Here is a 24,953-nt window from a genome sequence, read left to right as displayed (position 1 = left end):
AGAGCCCCCCCCCCCGGGTGCCAGACACTTTCCTGCCCCTCAGGAGATGCCAGGAATCGGACCCTGTGTGTGCCAGGCATGTGCATTTCACCGAGCTACATTCCGCCCTGTACTTTGGACATGTTTGGATTCACCTTGACTTGTAAACTCCAATGTATTTGTATGTGTTTTTCAAATTCCATTGTTTGACATGCCCAAACACCGTTTTGCATTGCCCCTCTGGTTTTAAGCGAATAAATGCAACATTGGGCAGGAAGGGAAGGTGCATCCTGGGCAATTTTCAGTTGTCAGCAGACCAGACCATATCTGCCCAGTTCTATGGAAGGAAGCAGGACTTGATTTTTCCATGCGTGTTGACTTCCCAAAGTGTCCTTGCCACTCAGTTCAACGGAAGCAGCTAAGGGGGCAGGCACGAGCTTTGCAGTGACCTCTGGGGCACCCTTTGTGTCTTAAAGGACCCTAACCGCCTGTCTCTCCACTGGCTGGGCCCACAGGAGGAAGAGACCCTCTCTCTTCGCAGGAGCCTGTAAGTGACCGCGTGGTCTCCTCTGTCAACAGGGCTGCAGCCTTTGATTTCCTTCCGGAGCTGGTGTTCAGAAGATGTGTCCGGCAGGAGCCTTGAAGCCTAGATAGGCTGACCGATTCAGCAGAAAAACGCTCACCCCACTGCAGACTTGAAAGGCTGTGATGAAACTGTGTTGTGGGCAGTTACCGGTACTTCTCCTCTCGGGACAGAGGATGGGACGTCAACTTCACTTCCTTTCCCACCCCTCCCAGCCTTTTGGCCCCGCGCCCCCCTGGGTCCAAAGGTGAGAGGAGGAGCATAAAAACCCCAGAGCCTCAGAAGCTCCAGCTTTCACCAGGGACTCTTTCCATCCTTGGCTTGGCTGCAGGATGAAGCCCCTGGCTGCCCTGAGGATCCAGGCTCTCTTTTGCTTCTGTGTCTGCCTCTCCGCCGCATCCTTAGGTGAGAAGCAAAGCTATCTGTTGTTTCACAGCTTGGGAGAAGGTCTTCTGGACCCAAATTTGCCACCAGCCCAAGTTTATTGAAAAGAGTGTTGTTGTTTGAGAGAGAGAGAGAGAGAGACAGAGAGAGAGAGAGAGAGAGAGAGAGAATCTAGGAAGCTGCCTTATACAATTTCAGACCTGTGGGTCCCTCTAGATCAGTGGTGTCTGCACTGACTGGCAGCAGCTTGCCAGGATTTCACCCAGGGAGTCTTTCCCGACCCTACCTAGCGATGCCAGGGATTGAACCTGAATCATAGAATCATAGAGTTGGAAGAGACCACAAGGGCCATCCAGTCCAACCCCCTGCCAAGCAGGAGACCTTCTATATCCAAGGCAGACACTCTGCCACTGAGTTATGGCCCTCCTCTGCTTCACTTGGAGATAAACTTCATCTAAATCAGTGGGTGCTTGATCTGATGAGATCAGAGAGTTTTCTGTAGACATCCAAAGCCCAACCATGGAAAGTGCTGTTCTGTAATAGAAGTATTCAAGCTGGCTTTGTTTTCTGCACAGCGGTGATGATCTGGCTAGGACAGAGGGGAGTGTGCCCATGTTCTGGGGAGCTGCATCCCTGCTTTTAGGGATCCTGACTTCTGACTCTCCAAGCAAAGGAACCAGCTTCTGCTTTCAATCAAGGATATTATGCCTCTGGGCTTGTGCAGAGTGTTTTCACAGGAACTGACTTCTCTTAAAAAATAAAGCAAGCTTAAGGGGTCCTAGCTTCTGCTGGTTTTATACATTTTGTCCTGTTGCATTTGAATGTCTCAGGACTTGATGTTGTTTTTAATAGTGCTTATTATTGCTTTGCCGTTTGTACGCTTGGAAGGATTTGGGTCCCTGCTCCCCATGTAGCTGTTAGGGCAGCTCAGCCACTGCAAGAGCAGGATATCCTATGGGATAGGTCTTTGGCCTGATCCAGCTGCAAGGCTCATCTAGCATTCTTAAGGAAAGGTAGTGATGCTGCTTACGAGAAGAACAGGAGCTCAGGTCCAAATTCAGAGGTACGACTTGATCTACACGGTTTCTTAGTTTGCAGAACGTCTGTGTCCCGTTTTGCTCTGTTGCCAACCTTTGCTAAGCAGGCAGGCAAGTATTTTGAGCATTCTTCAAAACGGAGGAAAATTGTGTTAGTCCAAATCATAAAGCAAGAATGTAAAACCCAGCCCATATAATAATCATAATCATAATCATAATCATAAAATGGGCTGAGATCAGTAGGTGAACTCTCAAGTTTCTTCCCCACTCCAGGTTTTACTTTTGCAGAAATGTTGCTGTTTCTTTCTCAGAGAAGTTGCATCAATGCACAGAGCGTATCCTGGAAACAAATTGCCCACTTCCTTCCAGTTGGTATCTTATGGTCTGGTCTGGTCTTGCTTAAAGAGGATGTTGGGCAAGATTTGCAAAGCGTTGCTGCTGCAGCTGAGAGCAGAGGCTACCGTTGTCACTCTCCCTGCACCTCCGCAGATTAGGTTCCTGTGTTATCCTCTGCTAATATCCACAAGAGGGTTGTGGAACAAACTGGGCCAAACGAGACTGTGCAGGAAATCAGTCAGTTGCTTCCAACACAATGCAAATTTGCAAAGAGTGGCGGTACAGCTGACCCTCGAGAAAGGAAGTGTGTGGTGAGGGAACCAGCAGTCTGAGAGGACAACCCTGGTTGAGCCTCCTGCACTTTGACCGAGGCTCAGTTTGGGGGAAGCAAAATGAATGGATGCGTGGAGAAAGTGGGCAGAGAGAACACCCATACAGCACCCAGTATGGAATTCGCTACTGCAAGATAGGGTGATGCCCACCACCTTGGGTAGCTTTAAAAGAGGACTAGACAAATCCATGATGGAGGAGAAGGAGGTGGAGGAGGAAGAGGAGGAAGCGATAAACCATTGATCGCCTCCTCCTCTTCCTCCTCCTCCTCCTTCTCCTCCATCATGGATTTGTCTAGTCCTCTTTTAAAACCATGCACTCTCTCCAGCATCAGACGGAGCATGCCAGTTGCTGGGAATGACAGGTGGGCAGAGTGGCTGCTGTGTCCCTGCTTGCTGGTTGCACGGTTGGCCACCGTGAGAAGAGGATGCTGGACTAGATGGGCCATCGACCTGGTCCAACAGCCAGGCTTTCCTTATGTCCTTATGCACGCTGATCTGCTTCAGGTTCTGGGGACGTTGGCACAAACAAGGCCGGCCCAAAGTTGGTAGGTGGGAGGTCAGGGCCCAGGGGCAAAGGATGGGAGTTTGGAGGGCACCTGGCTGCATAGAAAAGGGATTGTGGACAAGCAGAGCTTCCCTTGCTCATTCATGCTCCACCATAGTTTTGCTGAGTGTTCCATGCCAGCTGCACCAGGAAGGTGGGCAGAGAAACAGGACTTCCTGAGGGATCAGGATTATTGGCTCTTCACTCTCTACTGTAGAATGTATCTATACCATCAGGTGCCACAGAAAGGTATTAGATATATCAAGAAACCCATCACACTCTGGTCACCGTTTCTTTAAGCTTCTGCCATCGGGGCGGAGATACAGAACAATGAAGGCAAGAACGAGCCATCTCAAGAACAGTTTCTTTCCTAGAGCAATTTTGGCCTTAAATGGAAACTCTGGACTCTGAAGTCATCTTATTTTACTTGTTATATTGTCCTGTATTGTACTGTGTTTATTAGTATTTTAAAATTATGTGGAGTGCCTTATTTGAGTTGATATAGCAACCGAGGAATTTCGTTGCTCCCACAAGGGGACAATGACAATAAAGATTTATTCTATTCTATCATAGTGTGGGATCTGAAATCTGGTGTGTGTGTGTGTGTGTGTGTGTGTGTGTGTGTAGGAAAAGAAAGGGAAGGAATATGATTCTCTCTCCCCGCCCCCAAACTTTATTTATGGATGATGAAGTTTTAATAACTGTCATTTTAATTATTGGGTATTCAACATGGTTTTATTGCATTTTAGGCTGTTACCTGTCCTTCGGTGAGGGAGAATGGGACATAAATTGTCATTAAAAATAAATAAGTTATGCCCACACTCCCCTCCCCTGGATGAATGAGTCTGTGCATATTAGGCACTTTTTACAAACAACAAATGAGGATGCTCTGCCTATTTGATTCCTTTGCCTAAGCGAAGAGGCTCAATCAGTTAAAAGGCGAACCCCTGATCAATGGCTGATTAATGCGCATGCAAGGGTTGTGAATGGGCAGGGTCTGTTTTGCTAGGAACCAGGGCTGATGCCTGTGACCTTTGCTCTTTGTGAGGTCAGGTCCCAACTGGATCTGTTGATCCCATGCAGCCTTGCTGATAAGAATTCCCCGGGACAGGCAATTCACAAGCCCCCTCCCTCCAAACACAGGAAGCAAAGACTAATGGGGCAATTTTAGAATCTCATTTCCTAAGACTTCACAAGAACATTAGAAGAGCTCTGCTGGATCAGCTCCCAAACTCTGCCCATTCACAATCATTGCATGTTCATTAAATTCGGAGACTAAAGCAACCAAACTGCCTCTGGCCCCTTTTACCTAAGGACGTAAGAACTTTCCAACTGGATAGGAGTCCATCTAGAAATCCAGCCTTCTCTTTGTGACAGTCAGCTTCCATCCAGATTCCTCTAGGAGCCTGGCAAGCAGGCCAGAAAAGGTGGTGGTAACCTTCCTTCCTTCTGAGTTCCTGGCATCTGGTAGACTACCAACATCTGTGGAACGTCGCCATCATAACTCTAGCCGCCACTAGCTCACCGCTGTCCCAGTTAGTGGCTGCCAAGATTGAGTGAGGAATGTCAATTGGGGTGCTCTGGTCTTTGAAGAGGCCATTTCCTTTGGGGAAATTGCCTCAGGGGGCTTATCATGTCCTTGGCAAATGAGCTGCTCCTTCCCAAATGTATACACAGCTCCGAGCTTCAAAGGGGGAGAGCAGCAGCAGACTTTTGCAGTCTTTTGTAATGTGATGCCCAAGGTGAGGCCAAAATTTGGTGCCCTCAAAGGAATCTTCTCAATTATGGATCTTCTCAGTTTTGTGCCTCCTGGGCTTCGCACCCTGGTGGTGGAACTGCCCTCGCCACCCTAAATCCGGTGCTGGGGAAGAGGCATATCCTTGGTGTTGCGGTGCCAAGGAGATAAGACTCGTAGGTGGTTGAGTTGAAGTGTGGGGTTTGGGAAGCAAAAAACATGTGGGCAGGAGCTGGAGAGGAACAGAGACATTTCTGAAAGAGTCTTCCCTAAGAGTCCTTGCGCTACTTCAAGTCCACTTGTTTGGTTCCCTGCTCTACTTTCAGCTTCAAAATTTCTTAAGAAACCAGATTCCACAGTTGAATGCCTTAGGCCAGGCCTGAGGAACCTGTGCCCAGATGTGAGGGGATCTAACTCAGCCAAAATGGCCAATGGCCAGGGGTTGTGGCAGCTGGAGTCCAAGAATATCTGGAGAGCCACAACGTGCTTCATCCCTGTGTTAGGCAGAAGCTGAGTTTTCACTCAGACCGGCTACCACATACGGAAGGAGCCAATCCAAAACATGAAGGCATACAGAGCAGTAACTTTCTCCTCCCCTGGTTCTTCTAGAAGAGGAAAAGGACCCAGAATATTGGAACATGAAAGCCAAGCAGACCCTGGAATCAGCACTCAAGTTGACACCCATGAACCACCGAGCAAAGAACGTCATTCTCTTCCTAGGAGACGGTGAGTTTGCACACGGGTGTACAAGCCTGCACACCCAGAGTAGGTCTGGGGGCAGATTTATAGGTGCACACAACTATGGGGCATGGGTTGGTCTCCAAATCTGTGAAGCAAAAGCTAGTACAGTTTTGGACTAAGACCCAGGAGACCAGGGTTCCAGTCCCCACTCGGCCATGAAGCTCCCCGAGTGACCTTTGTTGAGTCACTGCCTCTTACAAGGTTGCTGTGAGGATAAAAGGGGGAGAAGTGTGAATGCCACATTGAGCTTCTCAGAGGAAAGGTGGGAGAGAAATGTAATAAGAAGGCCAAATGCAAATATTTGAATTTTGGATCTTTTCCCAGTCCATATCTACACATTGCCACCAGGACCAGCCATGCTTATTTGGGTAGCAGCAGACCACTCTAACCATCCTGACCCAATTAAAGCAGACCTAACTAAGAAACGTGCACATACCTTTTTTGTCCATTGAGGCTGGGGGGGGGGGGTACCAGGCTGCCATCCTAGGCCAGGCCCATTGCCATCTCTGGGACTTGCTTTTGAATAGACCTACCCAGGATTGCTCTGCGAATCCCACCCACACATTCCTTTCTTTAAAACAAAATTTAAAAATTCCTTCCAGTAGGACCTTAGAGACCAACTAAGTTTGTTATTGGTATGAGCTTTCGTGTGCATGCACACTTCTGTGTATCTGAAGAAGTGTGCATGCACATAAAAGCTCATACCAAGAACAAACTTAGTTCGTCTCTAAGGTGCTACTGGAAGGAATTTTTTTATTTTGTTTTGACTACGGCAAACCAACACGGCTACCTACCTGTAACTATTCCTTTCTTTGACCGCAAGATGCAGAGAGGGCTCCAGCCCTTTTGTTGTGTAGAAGGAGGCATTTCAAAAGGTGCAACTCTGCGGGGCAAGTTATGTCAGCTGCTAAAAATTCCCTCTTTCACACAACTGTTAAGTTTGCAGGAGCCACATTCTAGTTTGCATCTGTCTACCAGAAACCCTCCAACATTTCTCCGATGAAAATAGGGATGTCCTATTCCATTCATAATAATTTTACTATTCATACCCTGCCCATCTGACTGGGTTGCTCCAGCCACTCTGGGCAGCTTCCAACATATATAAAAACATAATAGAACATTAAACATAAAAAAACCTTCCCTAAACAGGACTGCCTTCAGGTGGTTTGGGGGTTCCGATGACAAGAGGGCCGCCCTAAGGAAAAGCAGGACACTGTTTGGACACAACTGGAGCCCGCTTTGAGTTAAAAAGTCACACCGAACCTTTTGCCTTTGCATGCAGAAGATCCCCGGGTGGCATCTCCAGGTGGAGTTCGGAGAGACTTCCTGCCCAAAACCTTGGAGAGCTGCTGCCAGCCAGTGTAGACAATACTGAGCTAGATGGAGCAAGGGTCTGACTTGGTATAAGGCAGCCTCTTGTGTCCCTTTGATTCAAGACCCTGGCCCAGTGCTTGAGTCCCAAAGGTAGCATTTCCCCGGTCTCTGCTCCCTCTGGCTCAGCACCGCCAGCGGAGGTCCACCAGGCAGGGGTCCAGCCCTCTCCCCCTCCTCTCTAAGGTGAGGCCCAGACTCCCTCCTGCCGCTCTCCAGCTCCCCTTCACGAAGCTGATTTACACCCTTTGGCCGCTGCCTCTGGCGCCGTCAGAGAGCCGTCTCCGCATAACTCAACCCAGAGTTTGCGCAAAGTGGATTTTGGCAGGCGGAAGAGCAGCCGCAGACCTCGCCAAGACCCACTCATCATCATCCCTCGCAGGTGGGAGGCTCTCTGGGTCACTGCAGGCCATTGACTGCCAGGTCGTTCCGCCCTCTGGCAGCTTATCTTAGGGACTGGTGGCGGGATGGGGGAGACTCCTGGATCTGAGAAGGGAAGCGAGGAGACCCAAAGCTCCCAGTGGCCCATATGCTTCCGTGCAGAAGCGAAAGGCTGTGCAGAGAGCACTGTTTTCTGCACATTTCTTGTAGGCAAGCATCTAACCTCCAACTTCTTCTGCGTGCCTCCAGGTTATCTGAGGCCGTCACAGGAGCATCCCAAGAGGCTGGCCCCTCCAGAACCTCTTTTCCAGGGACAGTCCTGGATTTACAGAAGCCGTCCTGGTTTCTGTTTTGATCCCGGAATGTCCCACTTTCCCTTAGGACGTCCCTTTTCTCATCGGAGTAATGTTGGGGTTATGCAACCCCTGAGCCAAGGAGATAAGTAACTATGCAACCTTTAGAAGACATATGAAGGCAGCCCTGTTTAGGGAAGCTTTTTAATGTGTAATGTTTTATAAGGTTTTTATATATGTTAGAAGTCGCCCAGAGTGGCTGGGGCAACACAGTCATATGGGGGACGGGAGGGCATAAATACTATTTATTATTATTATTATTATTATTATTATTATTATTATTATACAGGACACCCCTATTTTCATCAGAGAGATGTTGAAGGGTATTCCCCTCTACCCACTTGGGGGTTGGTGGGTGGAGAATGAGACATTTATTGAGCTGTTTAAAAAAATCAAATCAAATACAGATTTCAATGTCCAGCAGTTTGACAAAACTCTCAGCAACAAAAAGACACGTAGTGGATTTTCTTCAATGAAATGCACTAGCCGCGATGTTTTAAGACAGTTTTTACTTGCTGGAAAACCACAAAAGTGGAATCCACGGCCCTATAAGTTGCCCAGGCTTATTATAGAGATGTTTTCTTGCCTTAGCTCTGCACGTAAAGTAGAAATTAATCCCCGCAGTAAGGAAAGGGTAGCTAGGCAGCAGTGTTATCAGAAGAGCAGAAGTAATATCACAGACACGGGCATTGAGGAGGAGCGAGGCCCTAGAGTCATCTGTCAGTGTCAGCAAATTCCTCCACACGTCTTGCCAGACATCTTGACTCCTACTGACATCCTTGCAGCCAGGATTCTCTTCACACTTACGTTTACTGCCCTGTGAGCTATCTTTCAATGTATATACATCTATAGGTTCATATGTCACAGCTGCCGGTGGTGACCCTTAGTATTTCACAAAGCGCTTCAAGGATTTCACATGTGTTCTTGTAACCCTTAACACCAACCCTGTAATGTGGGCCAGGATTATCCCATTGACCCCCCCCACATTTCTGCAATTGAGGGTCTTACCTAAAGTCACCTAGTGGGTTCATAGCACAGGTGAGATCTGGAAAAGGAAATTGCTTATCCTTAGCTCAGCCTGTTAGTGGCGATGCTTTTATTTAAAAATAAATAAGAAACTGAATCTGGCTCTTAATCCATTTACCCTTGCATTTAACACAGTGCCTGGTTCTGCTAAAACCAATTCATTTTAATGCTTGGCACTCACTGCTACAAACCACATCAAAGTCACAAAAATCATAGAACTGTAGAGTAGGAAGGGACCCCGAGGGTCATCTAGTCCAACTCCCTGCAATGCAGGAATCTCAGCCAAAGCATCCCTGACAGATGGCCATCCAACCTCTGCTTAAAGCTGCCAAGGAAGGAGAGTCCACCACCTTCCGAAGGAGATAGTAAATAATGGACCAGCTAAGCAAGACCATGGTCTTGATTAATGCAATAGTATATATTTAACCAGGCAGAGGGCCTTCTCGGTAGTGGCACCCGTCCTGTGGAATGCCCTCCCACCAGATGTCATAGAGAAAAACAACTAGCAGACTTTTAGAAGACATCTGAAGGCAGCCCTGTTTAGGGAAGCTTTTAATGTTTAATAGATTATTGCATTTTAATGTTCTGTTGGAAGCCGCCCAGAGTGGCTGGGGAAACCCAGCCAGATGGGCGGTGTATAAATAAATTCTTATTCTTATTCTTATTCTTATTCTTATTCTTATTCTTATTCTTATTCTTATTATTCCACCAGGGCTGCAAGCTTTAATTAGTAGATTAATCAACTTAAGTTGCAGTTGATTAACTGGCGGAGGCTAGTGTCATTAATGAGGGTGAAAGTTAACGATGTGCTTCTTTCTCTTCAGAGTTATTTAACACTTTTGTGTGCTTCTGTAACAGGGGGAAATATGAAATATGTCCCTTTCTTTCCAGCAAGGACAAAGACCACATTCACTCCATACATTCAAAGCACTGTAGTACCATTTTTGCGCCCTTAGCAAACTAGAGCTCCCAGGATCCTTTGGGAGAAGGATAGGAATGGTAAGAAGCAGGCCCTGTGGAAGAATGTACCTCCTATTGATCTCTCCAAAGGCAGGTGATGAACCTGCTCCACCCATTTGCCCCTTGACACCCCTTCTAATGACCCTCCTTCTGCTCTTTCAGGCATGGGGGTGCCCACCATCACAGCCGCCCGAATCTACAAGGGCCAGCTGGCAGGAGGCTCCGGGGAAGAGAGCGTGCTGGCGATGGAGAGATTCCCCTATGTTGCCTTGTCCAAGGTGGGAGCCTGTGCCAAGGAAGAAAGTGCCTCTGCACGCTGCTGTGTTCGCCCTCAGCCAGTTCAGGGATAGGCAGTTCCCGAGGAGGGTCCAGTTTGTCTATTTTCCAAGCCCTCCCTCCCATCAAGCCTTTACCTGGGATTTTCTCCCAGGTAAGTGTGCCTAGGAATTGCAGCCTTAGCTCACAGATTCATAGGGGTGCCGAGTTGGAAGGGACCCCATGGGTCATCTAGTCCAGCCCTCTGCAATGCAGGAATGACAGATAAAGCATCCCTGACAGATGGCCATCCAACCTCTGCTTAAAAGCCTCCAAGGAAGGAGAGCCCAGCTCCTACCCTGACCACACCTGGAGTCCTGTGTCCAGGCTCCACAATTTAAAGAGGATGTTAACAAGCTAAAAGGTATGCAGAGGAGGGCGACCAAGTTGGAAACCAAGCCTTATGAGGAACGGTTGAAGCAGCTGAGTATGTTTAGCCTGGAAAAGAGCAGACTGGGAGGAGATATGAGAGCCATCTTCAAATATCTAAAGAGCTGTTACATGAAAGAGGGAACAAGCTTGTTTTCTCCTGCTCCAAAGGGTTGGACTCGAATCCATGGCTTCAAGTTATAAGAGAGTAGATTCCGCCTAAACATCAGGCAGAACCTTCTGGCAGTAATAACTGTTCGACATTGGAAGAGACTCCCACAAGAGCTGGTGGGCTTTCCTTCCTTGGCATTTTTAAAGCAGAGGCTGGATGGCCATCTGTCATGTCCAATCTAGTTGAGATTCCTGCATTGCAGGGGGTTGGACTAGATGACCCTCGAGGTCCCTTCCAACTCTATGATTCTACTATGATCCAATGAACAGTCATGGAGCATCCTGGGAATTGTAGTTGGTTAAGGGTGCTGGCCTAATTGAGCTGCAATTCCCAGCATCCTTAACAAAGAAATATCCTCCTGGACAGCTGCTAAACACCCCTTTCCTGTAACATTTCTCCTCCTGGCCCCTTGCTACACAGCCGCCTGCCAATCTTGTGCCAGGCCTCCCTGAATCGCGGCATCTCTCCGTTTCTGTCGGCAGACGTACAATGTGGACCGGCAGGTGCCTGACAGTGCCGGAACCGCCACTGCCTACCTGTGCGGTGTGAAGGCCAATGCTAAAACCCTGGGCCTGAGTGCCCGTGCCACCTTGGGCCAGTGCAACACCACCTTTGGCAACGAAGTCCACTCTGTGCTGCATCGGGCAACATTGTCAGGTAGGAGCTGAGGGAAAGAGGGAGGCATTGTGGGTCAGGTGGGAGGGCATTGGCAAAGATCTGCCTTTCTCCAGGGCTGGAAGCTCCTTCTCTATGTAGTTGTTTATTATTATTATTATTATTATTATTATTATTATTATTATTATTATTATTCCCTGCGCATCTGGGGTAAAATAAAAGCCACTCTGGGCGCTCCCAACAGAATATTCAAATTAACACCATAAAACACGTGGGAGAGAAATTTGATTTGATTTCCCAAATACAGGAACCCAAAAGCAACTGCCCGCTAAAATCTGCATTTCCTCTGAATTTTGCAATGTAGCTCTTCACGCAAAAAAAGCGTGTATATTATTGGAAAGCCGGCATAAACTCCTCCCCGCAGGAATGTTGGTCCAACCCGCTGCTATTTAGCTTCCCCATTTCCACGCCTTTCCCAATGACCCTCCTATGAAGGAGACAGATAACAAGAGTCTCTCTTAAAGTCACCTTGGGTCACACGGCAGGACAACTCCCTGCCTCTTTAAACCCCTCAAAGGTTATCTCTCCTCGGTGTCTGCATGCCAATGGATACATCGCTCTTTCCAAAATGGCAGTTTAGAAGTGTAAAATTGTAGAGTTGGAAGGGACCCCACGAGTCATCTAGTCCAGCCCCCTGCAATGCAGGAATCTCAGCTAAAGCATCCCATGACAGATGGCCACCCGACCTCTGCTGAACAACCTCCAAGGAAGGAGAGTCGACCACCTCCTGAAGGAGACGGCTCTGCAGTTGTGAAGCAATTGCGTCAGGTGGCCGAAGCACAAGTGACAGCGCCCCAACCGGCAGCAGTGGGAATGGTGGGGAGGGCGGAGGGGGCGAGGGGAGCCCCATTCCTATTCCCCTCTTTCCAAGCCTGCTTCCCAAATGCCCTCTCCTCCTCGCAGGGAAGTCTGTGGGGATTGTGACCACCACCCGTGTGCAGCATGCCTCTCCAGCTGCCGCCTATGCCCATTCGGCCAGCCGCGAGTGGTACGGCGACGTCAACATGTCGAAGGAGGCCGCCAGCCACGGCTGCAAGGACATCGCCTATCAGCTGGTGCACAACACAGACATCAACGTGAGTGGCCGCACGTGCGTAGAGATGCTCGAGGCAGGCCGGGGAGACCCATCCAGGGGCCTGGCCGGAGGAATGATAGAATCATAGAATTGTAGAGCTGGAAGGGATCCTAAGGGTTCATGTAGCCCAACCCCAGCTGCAATGAGGGATAAAAAGTCCGAAGATAAATAACTCTGGCGAGGTGGCGATGCTCTCTGAACAGTGACGGTGCCTTATTCACATTGGCAGGTGATTCTCGGAGGAGGGCGGAAATTCATGATGCCTCGGAACATGAGCGACCCAGAGCATCCAAAACAGAATGGGACCAGGAAGGATGGCCTGAACCTCATTGAAATGTGGTTGAGCAAAAGGATGGTAATGGGAACTGGGGAAGGGCTAGGAGTCCAGCGGGATGGAGTGGGGGGGGGCAGGGGGAAGGGGGAGAAAACCCTGGTCGTGGCTTAGAGAAAACATTCACCCCTCCTCTCCTCGAACTCTTTCCATTTCAAGCCAGTAAGCAAGAACTGCTACCTGCTTTCTTCTTCCTCCCTCCCCATCCTGTTTTCCTTTTGTGCTGTTCCTTTTAGATTTTAAGCCTGAAGGCAGAATCTGTCTTATTGCTGATCTTTGTAAGCCACTCTGGGAGCCTTTGTCGGGCTGAAGAATAGGGCAAACATGCTTAAAATGGTAATCATAACAACAATGGAAACATATCCACTTATTGTACCTGTTTATTGCAGCCTCCCCCGCCCTCTAGATGTTCTGGACTGCAGCTCATATCAGTGGGAGCTGTAGTTCAAGACATCGAGAGGGCACCTGGTGCAGGAAGGCTGGTGTAATGAATATGCTGTTGATTCCCTGGCATTTATGGACCCCATATTTGTTTCTAGGGAGCTCAGTATGTCTGGAATAAAACAGGCCTGGCCTCCATCAATGAAAACTCTACGAACCATCTTATGGGTAAGAGTACTATGGGGGTTTCCTGTTTCTCTCCTACTGGTCAGAGGAAGGGGACAAACTTTTCCTGATTCCTGACACCCTGCAAGGGAATGTGAACTTTGCAGGAAGAGATTGTGTTTGGACACAGATAAACAGCAGATAAGATGAGCCACTAAGGTGGAATCTAGACACATATAAAAAACGCTGCAAAAATGCTTTCTTAAAAAACGTTTTTGAAAAAGATATTGGATTTGCCATTAGCTCACCATTGCCATCTAGTGTCACATTTGTATAATGCACATGAAACGCACTTAAAACGTTATATTTGCAGCTGCATAGCTGAGTCCTAATTGCGTGTACTCTGCCTTTATTCAGCATTTTATGCCCCCTTGCCCCTTAGTAACATTACTTTTCAAATATTTTTAATATTTGATGTTATATTATGTTTTTATATGTGCTGGAAGCCGCCCAGAGTGACAGGGGAATCCCAGCCAATCGTACCTTGTTTTGCGACCGGGATCTGTTCCGGAGCCCCGGCCGCTAACCGAAACGGACGCAGGGCAAAGTGCTGTGTCGGCACACATGCGCGCGGAACGGTTTGTGCTTCTGCGCATGCGCGAGCAGCAAAGCCAGAAGTAACCCGTTTCGGTACTTCCGGGTTTGCTGCAGACGTTCGCCAGAATGGACGCTAGACAAGGCGGATGTTCGTGGAGCTATTACTGTAAATGATAACATTATTATTATCATTATTATTACTTTAGGGTTTAACCCCCCCCCCCAAGTTATTTGTAAGAAAGAAAAGGTGAGTCATAGGAAAAATGATAGATAAAACTTTGCATGGTATGGAGAAAGTGTGGGGGGGGGAGCTTTTCTCCCTTTCCCATAATATGGGGACCCTTGGACAATGAAGCTGAATGTTGGAATAATAATAATAATAATAATAATAATAATAATAATAATAATAATAATAATATTTACTTGTATCCCACCCATCTGACTGTGTTGCCCCAGCCACTCTGAGCAGCTTCCAGCACATATAAAAACATAATAAAACATTAAACATTAAAAATTTCCCTATACAGGACTGCCTCCTGTATAGTTCTTTATCTCCTTGACATCTGATGGGAGGGCGTTCCACAGGGTGGGTGCCACCACCGAGAAGGCCCTCTGCCTGCTTCCCTTTAACCTCACCTCTCGCAGTGAGTGAACCGCCAGAAGGCCATCGGAGCTGAACCTCAGTCCACAACCCATAGGGCTTATCCACACTCTCACTTGTCCTGTGCCAAGAAAGCAGAGGTCCAAGCAATACAGTGTTTCCCCTGGCCGTTTTTCTCTGGAAATCCCGCTCTTTAGCGCTAAATCAAAACAAACACCAATCTGGAGAAAACCCAATTGGCATTTGCTACGATTCAGCAGTAAACAGCAGATTTCCACGGGGGGAAGTGGTGGGACATGCCGAATCTTGATTGAGCCCATAGCTGAACTATGGAACTCCCTGCCGGAATGACAGGAGCTGGGAATCACAAGGGCGGAGAGAACTGCTGTTTGTGCTCAGGTCCTGCCTGCAGGCTTCCCAAAGGCGTCCTTTCATTAATTTCCCACTCAATCAACATTAAACTGAAATTGTCTTGAGGCAAGGAATCATCTCTCTCTCTCTCTCTGCACTTGTTACTCTGCCTAATAAATTTCTCTCTACAGCCGCCATCCCCATTAACGCCCACTCTCAAAAAAGAACAAAAAACTGCAGAGCTATTTTTCCAACCTAATTCATGGGCAGTCGTGGCCAGGGGTGAGGAGAAGCCATGGACTATATCAAAGGGGCTGCCATAGCAATAGTATTATTATTATTATTAGTAGTAGTATTAGTATTATTAATTTGCATTTATTTTAAATTTATTAAATTTGCATACTGCCCTCCATCTGGAAATCCCAGGATGAAGGAGCCAAGGAAAGGAGTGCCAGCTTGATCCCATGACTGTTGGTGCCATGCAGTGTGAATGGCCCCGAAATTTGTGGGTGCTCGGCCCTTTCGTGGGGAATTTTGTGGGTTGTGTGCTCAAGCAACCAGGCCCCAGGGAGTTGGCGCCTGTGGCCCAGGGTGACAAATGCACCATATATATCTCCTTAAAACGGTGAGCAACAATCACCTTCTCCCAGCCCAATGATTTGAGGGTTTCCAGGAACATGGTCTTTCACCCATCAAAATGCCTGGGTAAACTGGAATGTTTTCAGATTCCTCCCAAAACTCGAACATGAGAGAGACAGGTGTTCTTCACCCAGGGAAGGAATTGCACAAACGGGGAGCCACCACCGAAAAGGCCCCGCCGGGAGCAAATGCCAACTGGGCCCATGCACCAAACTGAATAGCCAATGATAATGAAAACGTAACGTTCCCTCGTCTCTGTCAGGCTCCTGCCACAGCGACACTCACTTTCTCTGATCCAATCCGCTAGGCCTCTTTGAGCCGCACGACATGGCGTACGAGCTGGATCGCGACAACAACACGGACCCCTCCATTGTGGAGATGACGGAGAAGGCCATACGGATCCTGCGCAGGAACCCCAACGGCTTCTTCCTCTTTGTGGAAGATGAGTATCCTCGTTCTCCGTCTTGAAAGGGGCAGCAGACAACCCTAGGAATGATATGGCGACCACTGTGCTCTGGGAGAGAACTGGCACCGGCTCCTGTCTGAACCGAGGAGGGACTGGCAGGCCTCGTGTTGGCTAGGGCAGTGAACCTGCGCAACTCTGGGTTGCAGCTTGAGGCTAATGTGACTGAGTGGTCCTCCGAACAAACAAAATGCTTCCCTCTGCATAGAAAATGAGCACTTCAAGCAGGTTATGACAGGAGCTGCCAAACCGTGGGCACTTTTTTCGAATTTTGAGAGAGTGCTGGGGGAAGGCAGTCACAAAATGGCTGCCATGGAGGGCCTGTGGCATAGTATAAAGTGGCAGCTGTGAGGCAGGGCAGAGCACAAGATGGCTGCCACGCAGAGCATGTGGTAGAACACAAGATGGCCGCCATGCAGCGCATGTGTCAGAACACAAGATGGCCGCCATACAGAATATGTGGCATAGCACAAAACGAGAGAGACCACCACCCTGACCACCTTATGCTTACTATGGGAAGTCAGATATTTCCTGCTGGTCCTGACGTATGGAGTTCACACCCTGCTGCTCCTGTTCCCTAATAGCAACAGGGAACATTGTTTGGTACCAGGAAAAATATACAAAGTAGCCACACCGCTCTCATTCCACTTTGTAGGTTACCTGCACATTTTACCTCATAACTTTCTTTCTGGGAGGGCTAGAGGCTCACTTTTTAAAAAATGAACGTTCACAGACTGGGTCACCTGCTCTGGGTGGGGCAGCACTGGAAGCCTTGACGGGTGCCAGGGTGCCCATGAGCGCTGGCTTGGCGACACCTGCGCTAGAACCTTTCTCCCTGACACCCTACTTTTCATGTTTGGGGGAATGTTTGGTCATGAGCTTGAAGAAACAGTGTGGCTGGGTGTCTCATGCGGGGAGAAAAAGGACTTGATATGTTGCCTTTTTCTCCTTTACGAGGCAGGATTGACCACGGGCATCACAAGGGCAGAGCCAAGCTAGCCCTGAGCGAGACTGTGATGATGGACCGGGCCGTGGAGAGAGCCGTGGAGCTGACCAGCGCCTCAGAGACTCTCATGGTGGTCACAGCTGACCACTCGCACGTCTTCACCTTAGGGGGCAACACACCACGGGGCAACAACATCTTTGGTGAGAATAAGTTTCTAGGCTCTTTGAAGAGAAGCTTTCCCACCTCTTCTGGAAGTCTTAGTCTCATAATACTCTGAGCCACCAGGCTGAGAATTCACAGAATCATACAACTGTAGAGTTGGAAGGGACCCCGAGGGTCATCTAGTCCAACCCCCTGCAATGCAAGAATTCTCGTGGGTGTGAACTGCACTAGGAATCACATCGCTTCGGAGAAACAGAAATGCCCCTTTTAAAACTTGAAAGCAGATTTCTAGCCCGTTTGATTTCCCAGGAGCGAAAAAAAATCCCAGAAGGACCCAGTTTCTGTTAAACCTTTTCAGCCGATGACTTTTGTAAGGGATTGGATTTTAGCACACAGAGAGGAACGTAAGGAAGGAGGCAAAAGGCCCCTCCAGCACAATTCCCAGGGTAGTTTGAGAATCATAGAATCATAGACGTGTAGGGACCCCCAATGGTCATCTAGTCCAACCCCATGCAATGCAGGAATCTCAACTAAAGTTTCCATGACAGATGGCCACCCAACCTCCAAGGAAGGAGAGTCCGCCACCTCCCATGGCAGTCTGTTCCATGGTTAAATGGCTTTTAGTGTTTAAAAAAATCTTCCTGGTGTTTAATCAGAATTTCCCTTCCCTAGAGCAGGAGAAAACAATAAACCCCTCCTCACAGGGGACTTGGGAAATTGTAGCTCTATGAGGGGGAGTAGGGGTACCCTAACAACTCTCAGCACTCTTAACGAACTACAGGTACCAGAATTCCATGGGGGAAGATGCCATGGCTGTTTAATGTGGTTTCACTTCATTTTTTATATATGGTGTAAATTTGGCCTCTCCTATCCTCAGATCTAGGACCCAGGTGGCACTTTGGGTTAAACCACAGAGTCTAGGGCTTGCCGATCAGAAGGTCGGCGGTTCGAATCCCCGCAACGGGGTGAGCTCCTGTTGCTCGGTCCCAGCTCCTGCCCACCTAGCAGTTCGAAAGCACGTCAAAGTGCAAGTAGATAAATAGGGACCGCTCCGGCGGAAAGGTAAACGGCGTTTCCGTGTGCTGCTCTGGTTCGCCAGAAGCGGCTTTGTCATGCTGGCCACATGACCCGGAAGCTGTTTGTGGACAAACGCCGGCTCCCTTGGCCTATAGAGCAAGATGAGCACCACAACCCCAGAGTCGGACACGACTGGACCTAATGGTCACGGGTCCCCTTTACCCCTTTATCCTCAGCTCTGAAAGCCTCTCCCTCTGAGGAAGGAGAGTTTACTAAGATTAGCCAAACCAGGACATTTGCATTCTTTAAAAAAAAAAATGGTGAGGGACAAACAGATAAATCAAGTGCTCTCCAGGTCTTTTGGATTACAAATCCCATTAATCCCAGCATCATACAGCTGTTGGTAATTGTAGTTCAAAACATCTGGAGGGCACCAGGTTTGGGGTGGGGGCTGAAATAAATGCACATTTATTCATCCTGCCAGCCTGAGACCCCCCCCTCCCACAAATTCCACTCTACTTTAAGTGTTCTTTCCAGTAGCACCTTAGAGACCAACTGAGTTTGTTCTTGGTATGAGCTTTTGTGTGCATGCACACTTCTTCAGATACACTGAAACAGAAGTCACCAGATCCTTAAATATAGTGAGGGAGTGGGGAGGGGTATTACTCAGAAGGGTGGTGGGAATGGGTGATCAGCTGATAGGTGTGGAAAACCTGTTGACGACTCTTAACGGCTGCAATTAGTCTTGCAGGGAAAGGCAAGGGGTGAGATGGCTAAAGATAGCTTTAGTTATGTATAATGAGATAGGAATCCAATGTCTTTGTTCAGACCAGGTTTCTCCATGGTTTTAAGTTTGCTGATTAGTTGCAATTCAGCCACTTCTCTTTCCAGTCTATTTCTGAAATTTCTTTGTATTAAGACAGCTACTTTGAGATCTTTTATAGAATGTCCTGGGAGATTGAAGTGTTCTCCTACTGGACATTCTATAAAAAGATCTCAAAGTAGCTGTCTTAATACAAAGAAATTTCAGAAATAGACATTGGATTCTTATCTCATTAAGAATCTGGTGACTTCTTTTGCAGTGTATCTGAAGAAGTGTGCATGCACACGAAAGCTCATACCAAGAACAAACTCAGTTGGTCTCTAAGGTGCTACTGGAAAGAATTTTTGATTTTGTTTCGACTATGGCAGACCAACACGGCTACCCACCTGTTACTTTAAGTGTGTCTGACTCTGGTCAGGTCAGAGCCAGCACTGAGCACCATCTGTGTTTCTCAACAGGCATGGCACCCAAGCAAGCGAAAGACAAGCGGGCATTCACCAGTATCCTCTATGGGAACGGACCTGGGTACAAGCTCAGGAATGGCAGCCGCCCAGATGTCAGCTCCGAGGCTATCGGTATGCAGAGCTTTTGGATGCGGAGCTCAGCGGAACCACTTCCGCTTATGGACGGGGGGGGGGCTGCAAAAAGAGGGGGTGGCCTGGGAAGGGGGGTGCCGATGAAAGCAGGGGTGTGCAAGGCGGGTGTGCAAGGAAAGGAAGGGTGGTAGTGTCACAGCAGGGCAGAAGCTGAAAAAGGTTCCTAGAAGTTAAGACGTGTGGAATGGGGAAGATGCAACTGGTTAACATGGGGGTGGCCTGTGTGCGAGGGGGGGGGTGACAAAGGAGGGGGGAGAAGTGAAAACAGGTGCAGAATAGGAGAAGCTGGGACTCTTTCTCGATTGGGAAGACAAGAAAAGGGTTTGGTAGCAAGTTGAAAATGCAGGTGAGAGCAGAGAAATCACGGGTCCCACTTCTGACACCAGTGTTACAGAGGTTGCACGCCACCTCCAGTCTCTGCTGAGCAGTGCACAAGGTTCCAGGGGATTCCAGGTGCCTACCCATGGTCGTGTTTCCATTGGGAATTCAGGCACGTCAGAGACTGTAGTGTTTTAAGATATATGGTTTATTTTACACCTATATACACCTGGAGGGGGTGTGGAACATTATACCACAAGTGTCTCTCATTGCCCCTCTAATAGTTTCAGCAAACTTGGGTCCAAAGCAGCAGTCAGTCATGGCTCCCAGTCTTTAGGTGCAGCCTCTTCCATCCATGAAGTTCTGCTCACGTCCTTTTTTTTGTTCCCAGAAACTCCTTTAGATTTCAAAAAAGGACACATTTTCCTGTGACAGAACCAGGGGGAGAAGGACAGTTCTTTGGCCCGTTATGCCTCAGTACCTGGCTCGCCGTTGTTCCTTAATGGCTCTGCACTTAGCTAGCCCGGTCAGGCTGGTTTGCATAAGCTAGTCCAGGGTTTCCCAAACTTGGGTCTCCAGCTGTGACTTCCGGCGGCGACGCCATTGCGGGTGGTCGTGGGCTGCTTCGGCTGCGAAGCGCCCAGTCCATCCCGGGGGTTAGGAGCCCCGCCACCGCAAAGCGGGGCTCCGGTTGGGGTGCGGGAAGAGCGTCCCGCACCCTGGGCTCCCCGGCTGTGCCCGTTGTGGCTCCGAACCCTTCCCTCGCCCCCCCTGTAAAGGGGGAGTGGGGGTGAAGGGACGACGGAGCTGGGCTTTAGGGGACATGCCCCAACCGGGATGCAAATGCGGCGACAAATCCCGAAATGAGCGTTGAAGTTCTACCTGTCATGCATGGATATGAAGAACCTGGAGGTCGTGAGTACTTGACTGGACTAGTTATTATGCTTTTTAGACAACCCGGGGGAAAGAGAAAGGCAGCCTGCCTCCCTCCCTCCGGATGAAAGAAGGTAACCAGTTTGAGTGACTGCTGCTTTAGAACTGGATATAAAGTATTTGAACTATGATAAGTGAGACTGTTACAATTTCCCTTTGGGGAGCAAATTTGTGAAAGATATCTCCGTTTGAAGTGTCGGTCTTTGCACTCTGGCTTCAAGAAAAATGGCGTCGAAAAGTTTAAACCGAGGTGAAAAACAACTTTTACAAAAGGAAGAACATAGAGACAGGAACTGTAATCTGACACTCACTCCCTCCCCCTCTTCCACTATGCTGAACTATGTCTTCGAACTTGTTTTGAACTTTGGATTAACGGATGAACAAAGGCTCACTGAGCTGAGATTGGAACTTCTTTATCGGAAGGTGAAAGTCTTGTGTGGGGATTTGAAAAGAAATTTATTACCCACAGAGGAGGCTTTTAAATATTTCAATACTTTGGAAGGAATCCTGGGCAGGGAGCTGAGAGGGTTGCTTGAAGAATGGAGAAAAATGACAGGGCTACTCCAGAAAAAGAATTCGTTTTTTGGGGGTGGCAGCCCCAAGACGATGACAAAATTTGTTATATCCAGACCCCGAGGTGTGAGCTCGGGGGCAAGGGACAAAGAATTAAGATATTTACAAGAAGAAGAAGAAGAATGGTTTAAAGAAATGGAGCAGCCGAAAGAAAATGAGTTGGATACCCTGAAGCTCGCTGCAAGGAGTGTTCTGAACTGTGCCTGGATCTGTGGTTATTTGGGGAAAGACGGTAACTGGGAATCTGGCTCTGGTGTCACCAGGAAAAAAACATTGGACAGAGGGGGAGTGGGGTGAAGTATTAAGCAAAATTTAGAATGGTTTGTTACGGTATTCTGAAATCGGAGGGTGAAGACCGTTAGTTCTATATAGCTTTTTTGCTTTTAAATAAGAAAGGAGATATTTGAAGATTTATGTTATTAGCAGCAGGTTAAAGGATAGAGGAGGAAGAATTTGATAAGAATAATTTATGAAGATTTATGATGATGTATTATCATGATGATGTATTATTAGTAAAATTTTAAATATATAACTGTATTTAATTTTCAGAAGTAATGGTTAAAAAATAGATTAAGGATATAAAACCGAAGGTGAAAAGGCAGGGGAAGTCAATGGTCAAGATTTGGAAATAGAAATTTTTTTTTTTAGGAAAGATGCAAATAAGAAAACTTGGCAATGTTTATATTTGTTTTATGAGTGTATTTGTTCTGTATTTGTCTAAATGTAGGTGTGGGTGTGGGTATATGTTGTTACAAGAAAAAATGTCAATAAACTCTTATAATAAAAAAAAACTTGGGTCTCCAGCTGTTTTTGGACTACAACTCCCATCATCCCTAGTTAGCAGGACCAGTGTTATATCAGCATTTGCCAACACAATTTCTTGCATTGGCTGAGTGTGGATTCAAACATGGATCATTCTATAACACCTTCCCTCACATCCTGGGTGTAGTAGCGTGGGGATGGTGATTCAGCAAGTGATTTCAGCTCTCTGACATAGCAGGCATGGGACAGCTTCTTCATGTAACACTCTTTATTCAGGCAAACAAGACTGGGGAACTGAGGAGAGGGAAGCTACATTTATAGGGACAGAAGACTGGCTAGAAAGGATACATTTTGGAGGGAACAATCTCAAGCAGTCACAAAGCTGCCTTTTGGTGGGAACCAATAAGACTGAGGATCCAAATGCAGCAACTTGAATGAACCAATAGTAGCTGTTCCTTCTGGAACACAGGAAGGCAGTTTCTTTCCCCTAATGTGAATACAGATAATAGTAATACAGATATGATAACCCTTGAATCAATACACAACACTGGGCCTAGCAGCCCTTCCCTCTGAGAACTGACCCACAGCCTGAGTTTCTGCATGCAACCATCCCTGCCCCACAGTGTTTTGCCCAGTCGCAGATTGTTCTCCTATTTCCCTTGTCCTAGAGCAGGCATTAATTCTTACTGTTTTGAATTCCATTTGTGTTGTTATTTTCCTTAGCAGGTCATTCAAATAATGCTTTTTATAAGGTAGGGGGCACTGGGGGTGAGCTTATGCAACCCAGGGACTGGTGGCCCACAGAAAATTGGGAGCCACTACAGTGGCATAGTGTCGGGGTGCTGGGGGCCATTGCCCCATGTGCATTTTCCAAGGGGGTGCAACCAGGCTCCCCCACTATAGTTCCCTCATCGAGGGAAGCTGCAACTGGGCTGGCCTTCGGGGCTGTGGCATGGGCATGCCAGGTGCTCTGATGAATGAGTTTCATCAGCCCTGACCCCGCGAGGTGTTGCGGCCAAGGGAGCTTGTTTCTCCTTTGGCGCATTGGGGGAACCGCGGTGGGCTCCTTCTGTTGGCATATTAAGCTGAGCAACTGCGCAACAAGAAGGTTGAGGAGACTGTAGAGCAAAACTAGGAGTGGATTTTAATAAAAGGAAAAAATAACAGAAATTACATTTGCTATAATAACGTTATAGAAGCATGACCCATACAGTGACCCACCACCTAGGGTACTGAGAGAGGTACGCAGACCTCCTTATATACCGTACCCGATTACTGACACGCCCAAATCAAGACAAACTCAGCATCACCTGCTGCACTGTCCCACAGCTGGAAAACTAGGTCAATTAATCTCCTTCTTGCTTTTAAAGAGATATTTCTGTGGAACAGTAATGAACCTTTATCCAACACCTTCACCCTCCATGCCCCACTCCCGATAAGCCCCATCTCAGTGCCCTCCGGGCACCATGGGCTCACGCAATGCCACCGAGCCACTGTCCAAAAGTCTAGACTGACCTCCTGCTTCTCGCCCATCCAGAGGACAAGGACTACCGGCAGCAGGCAGCTGTGCCCCTGGACGTCGAGACCCACGGCGGAGAGGACGTTGCCATCATGGCGCAGGGACCCATGGCCCATCTCTTCCACGGCATCCAGGAGCAGAACTACATTGCCCATGTCCTGGCCTACGCAGGCTGCATCAAGCCGTACGACAGGCACCCCGAGTGCCCTGAGCAGGTCCGGACTGAAGGCTTTGAATCACGTAGCCTGGGTGTCTCATGTCACTTCTCCTCGCTCCCCCTCTTTGCACTCTGGGCGTGCCTGTTCTTTCTGATGATGCGACACTGAAAGACACACACACACTACTGGAAAGCTCGTTTTCAAAAGACCTCTCTGGGCATCACCTGGGAGGTTGCTAGAATATCCTTGGCTTCCCTGGACATTCCCAAAAGGACATCAGTCTTGTTTGTTCATTTGTTTGGCTTCATTGCATACAACTGTATATTAAAGGATGATGATTCTCTCCTTAGCCTCAGCTTTCAAAGAATAAACCGTGATGTTGTTTTCTTTATACCTGTGTAAGGTTGCAAGCTTTCACTTTCTGCAGCTCAGAGCTAAGGTGATGGAGCAAAGCCACAGCCTGAGACATTAGGGCTGGGGAGTGCCAGAGGTCAGAGTTTACTTATCAGTAAGCGTGGTGGATTCAGTTTGCATTTCAAGGAGAACTCGCGGAATTTGCACCTTCCAAAGAATACATTAGGTGGAACCGCAGCCCTGCTTTGAAATTCTCCTTCCTCCGAGCGGGGCAATTCAGTTCCATATCTGAGTGATGGGTACAAGAATGCATAGGATGTTTAGAACAAAGTGTGCATACAAATGCATATATCAGTGAAGACGGCAAACACAAACACTTTATATCTGGGGAAATGGCTTTGCAAAAATGTACAATTAGGAGACATTTGTTCTAAAATGCTGATGAATTTTTGAGGGCTATTTTTTAAAAAACAAACAAACCTGAAGAGAAACAGACAGATTCACGCATCCCTCCAAAAGGACCGGCCCTTTTGCTGGCCATAGCAAGGATGTCCATGGGTCCTTCTTCAGCCAGAGGACAGTCCTCTATTGGAAGACATCCTCTACTGAAGGGGGGTCCAATGGTGCAATGGCCCTCTCTCTCCCTGGTGCTGCTGCGCCAGCCCTCTGTTTCCCTTTCCCTCAGGTGAAATCCCCAATGGAGAATGAATAATAATAATAATAATAATAATAATAATAATAATAATAATAATAATAATTTTATTTATACCCTGCCCTTCCCAGCCAGAGAACCGGGCTCAGGGCGGCTAACATCAATTAAAATCACAACAAAAAACATAAAAACGATCAATTTAAAATAACAGATTAAAATACAAATTTAAAATTCAATTAAAACG

The 24,953-nt window shown here is 47.9% G+C and overlaps 1 protein-coding gene across 1 annotated transcript; it reads left to right on the top strand.

The window, feature by feature from the left end:
• Positions 1-733: 733 nt before the first annotated feature.
• Positions 734-24,101, top strand: LOC117047579 (alkaline phosphatase-like). The gene is made up of 11 exons (XM_033150864.1): positions 734-967; positions 5,540-5,656; positions 9,925-10,040; positions 11,101-11,275; positions 12,197-12,369; positions 12,598-12,723; positions 13,239-13,308; positions 15,741-15,875; positions 16,851-17,042; positions 19,303-19,419; positions 23,564-24,101. The coding sequence occupies exons 1-11, from the start codon at positions 895-897 to the stop codon at positions 23,869-23,871; spliced, it is 1,602 nt and encodes a 533-aa protein (XP_033006755.1). The 5' UTR covers positions 734-894; the 3' UTR covers positions 23,872-24,101.
• Positions 24,102-24,953: the final 852 nt, after the last annotated feature.

This window comes from Lacerta agilis, chromosome 5, assembly GCF_009819535.1.
Source record: "Lacerta agilis isolate rLacAgi1 chromosome 5, rLacAgi1.pri, whole genome shotgun sequence".
Classification (NCBI taxonomy): domain Eukaryota; kingdom Metazoa; phylum Chordata; class Lepidosauria; order Squamata; family Lacertidae; genus Lacerta; species Lacerta agilis.
This window is presented reverse-complemented; position numbering and strand designations above follow the sequence as displayed.

What these genes read in the sequence shown, in the direction of transcription:
- LOC117047579 (XM_033150864.1), top strand. Translation starts at nt 895, where the DNA reads ATGAAGCCCCTGGCTGCCCTGAGGATCCAGGCTCTCTTTTGCTTCTGT. An exon ending in TGTGGTTGAGCAAAAGGATG is followed by an intron (nt 12,724 to 13,238) that starts GTAATGGGAACT and finishes ATTTGTTTCTAG; the next exon opens with GGAGCTCAGTATGTCTGGAA. An exon ending in TGTCAGCTCCGAGGCTATCG is followed by an intron (nt 19,420 to 23,563) that starts GTATGCAGAGCT and finishes TCGCCCATCCAG; the next exon opens with AGGACAAGGACTACCGGCAG.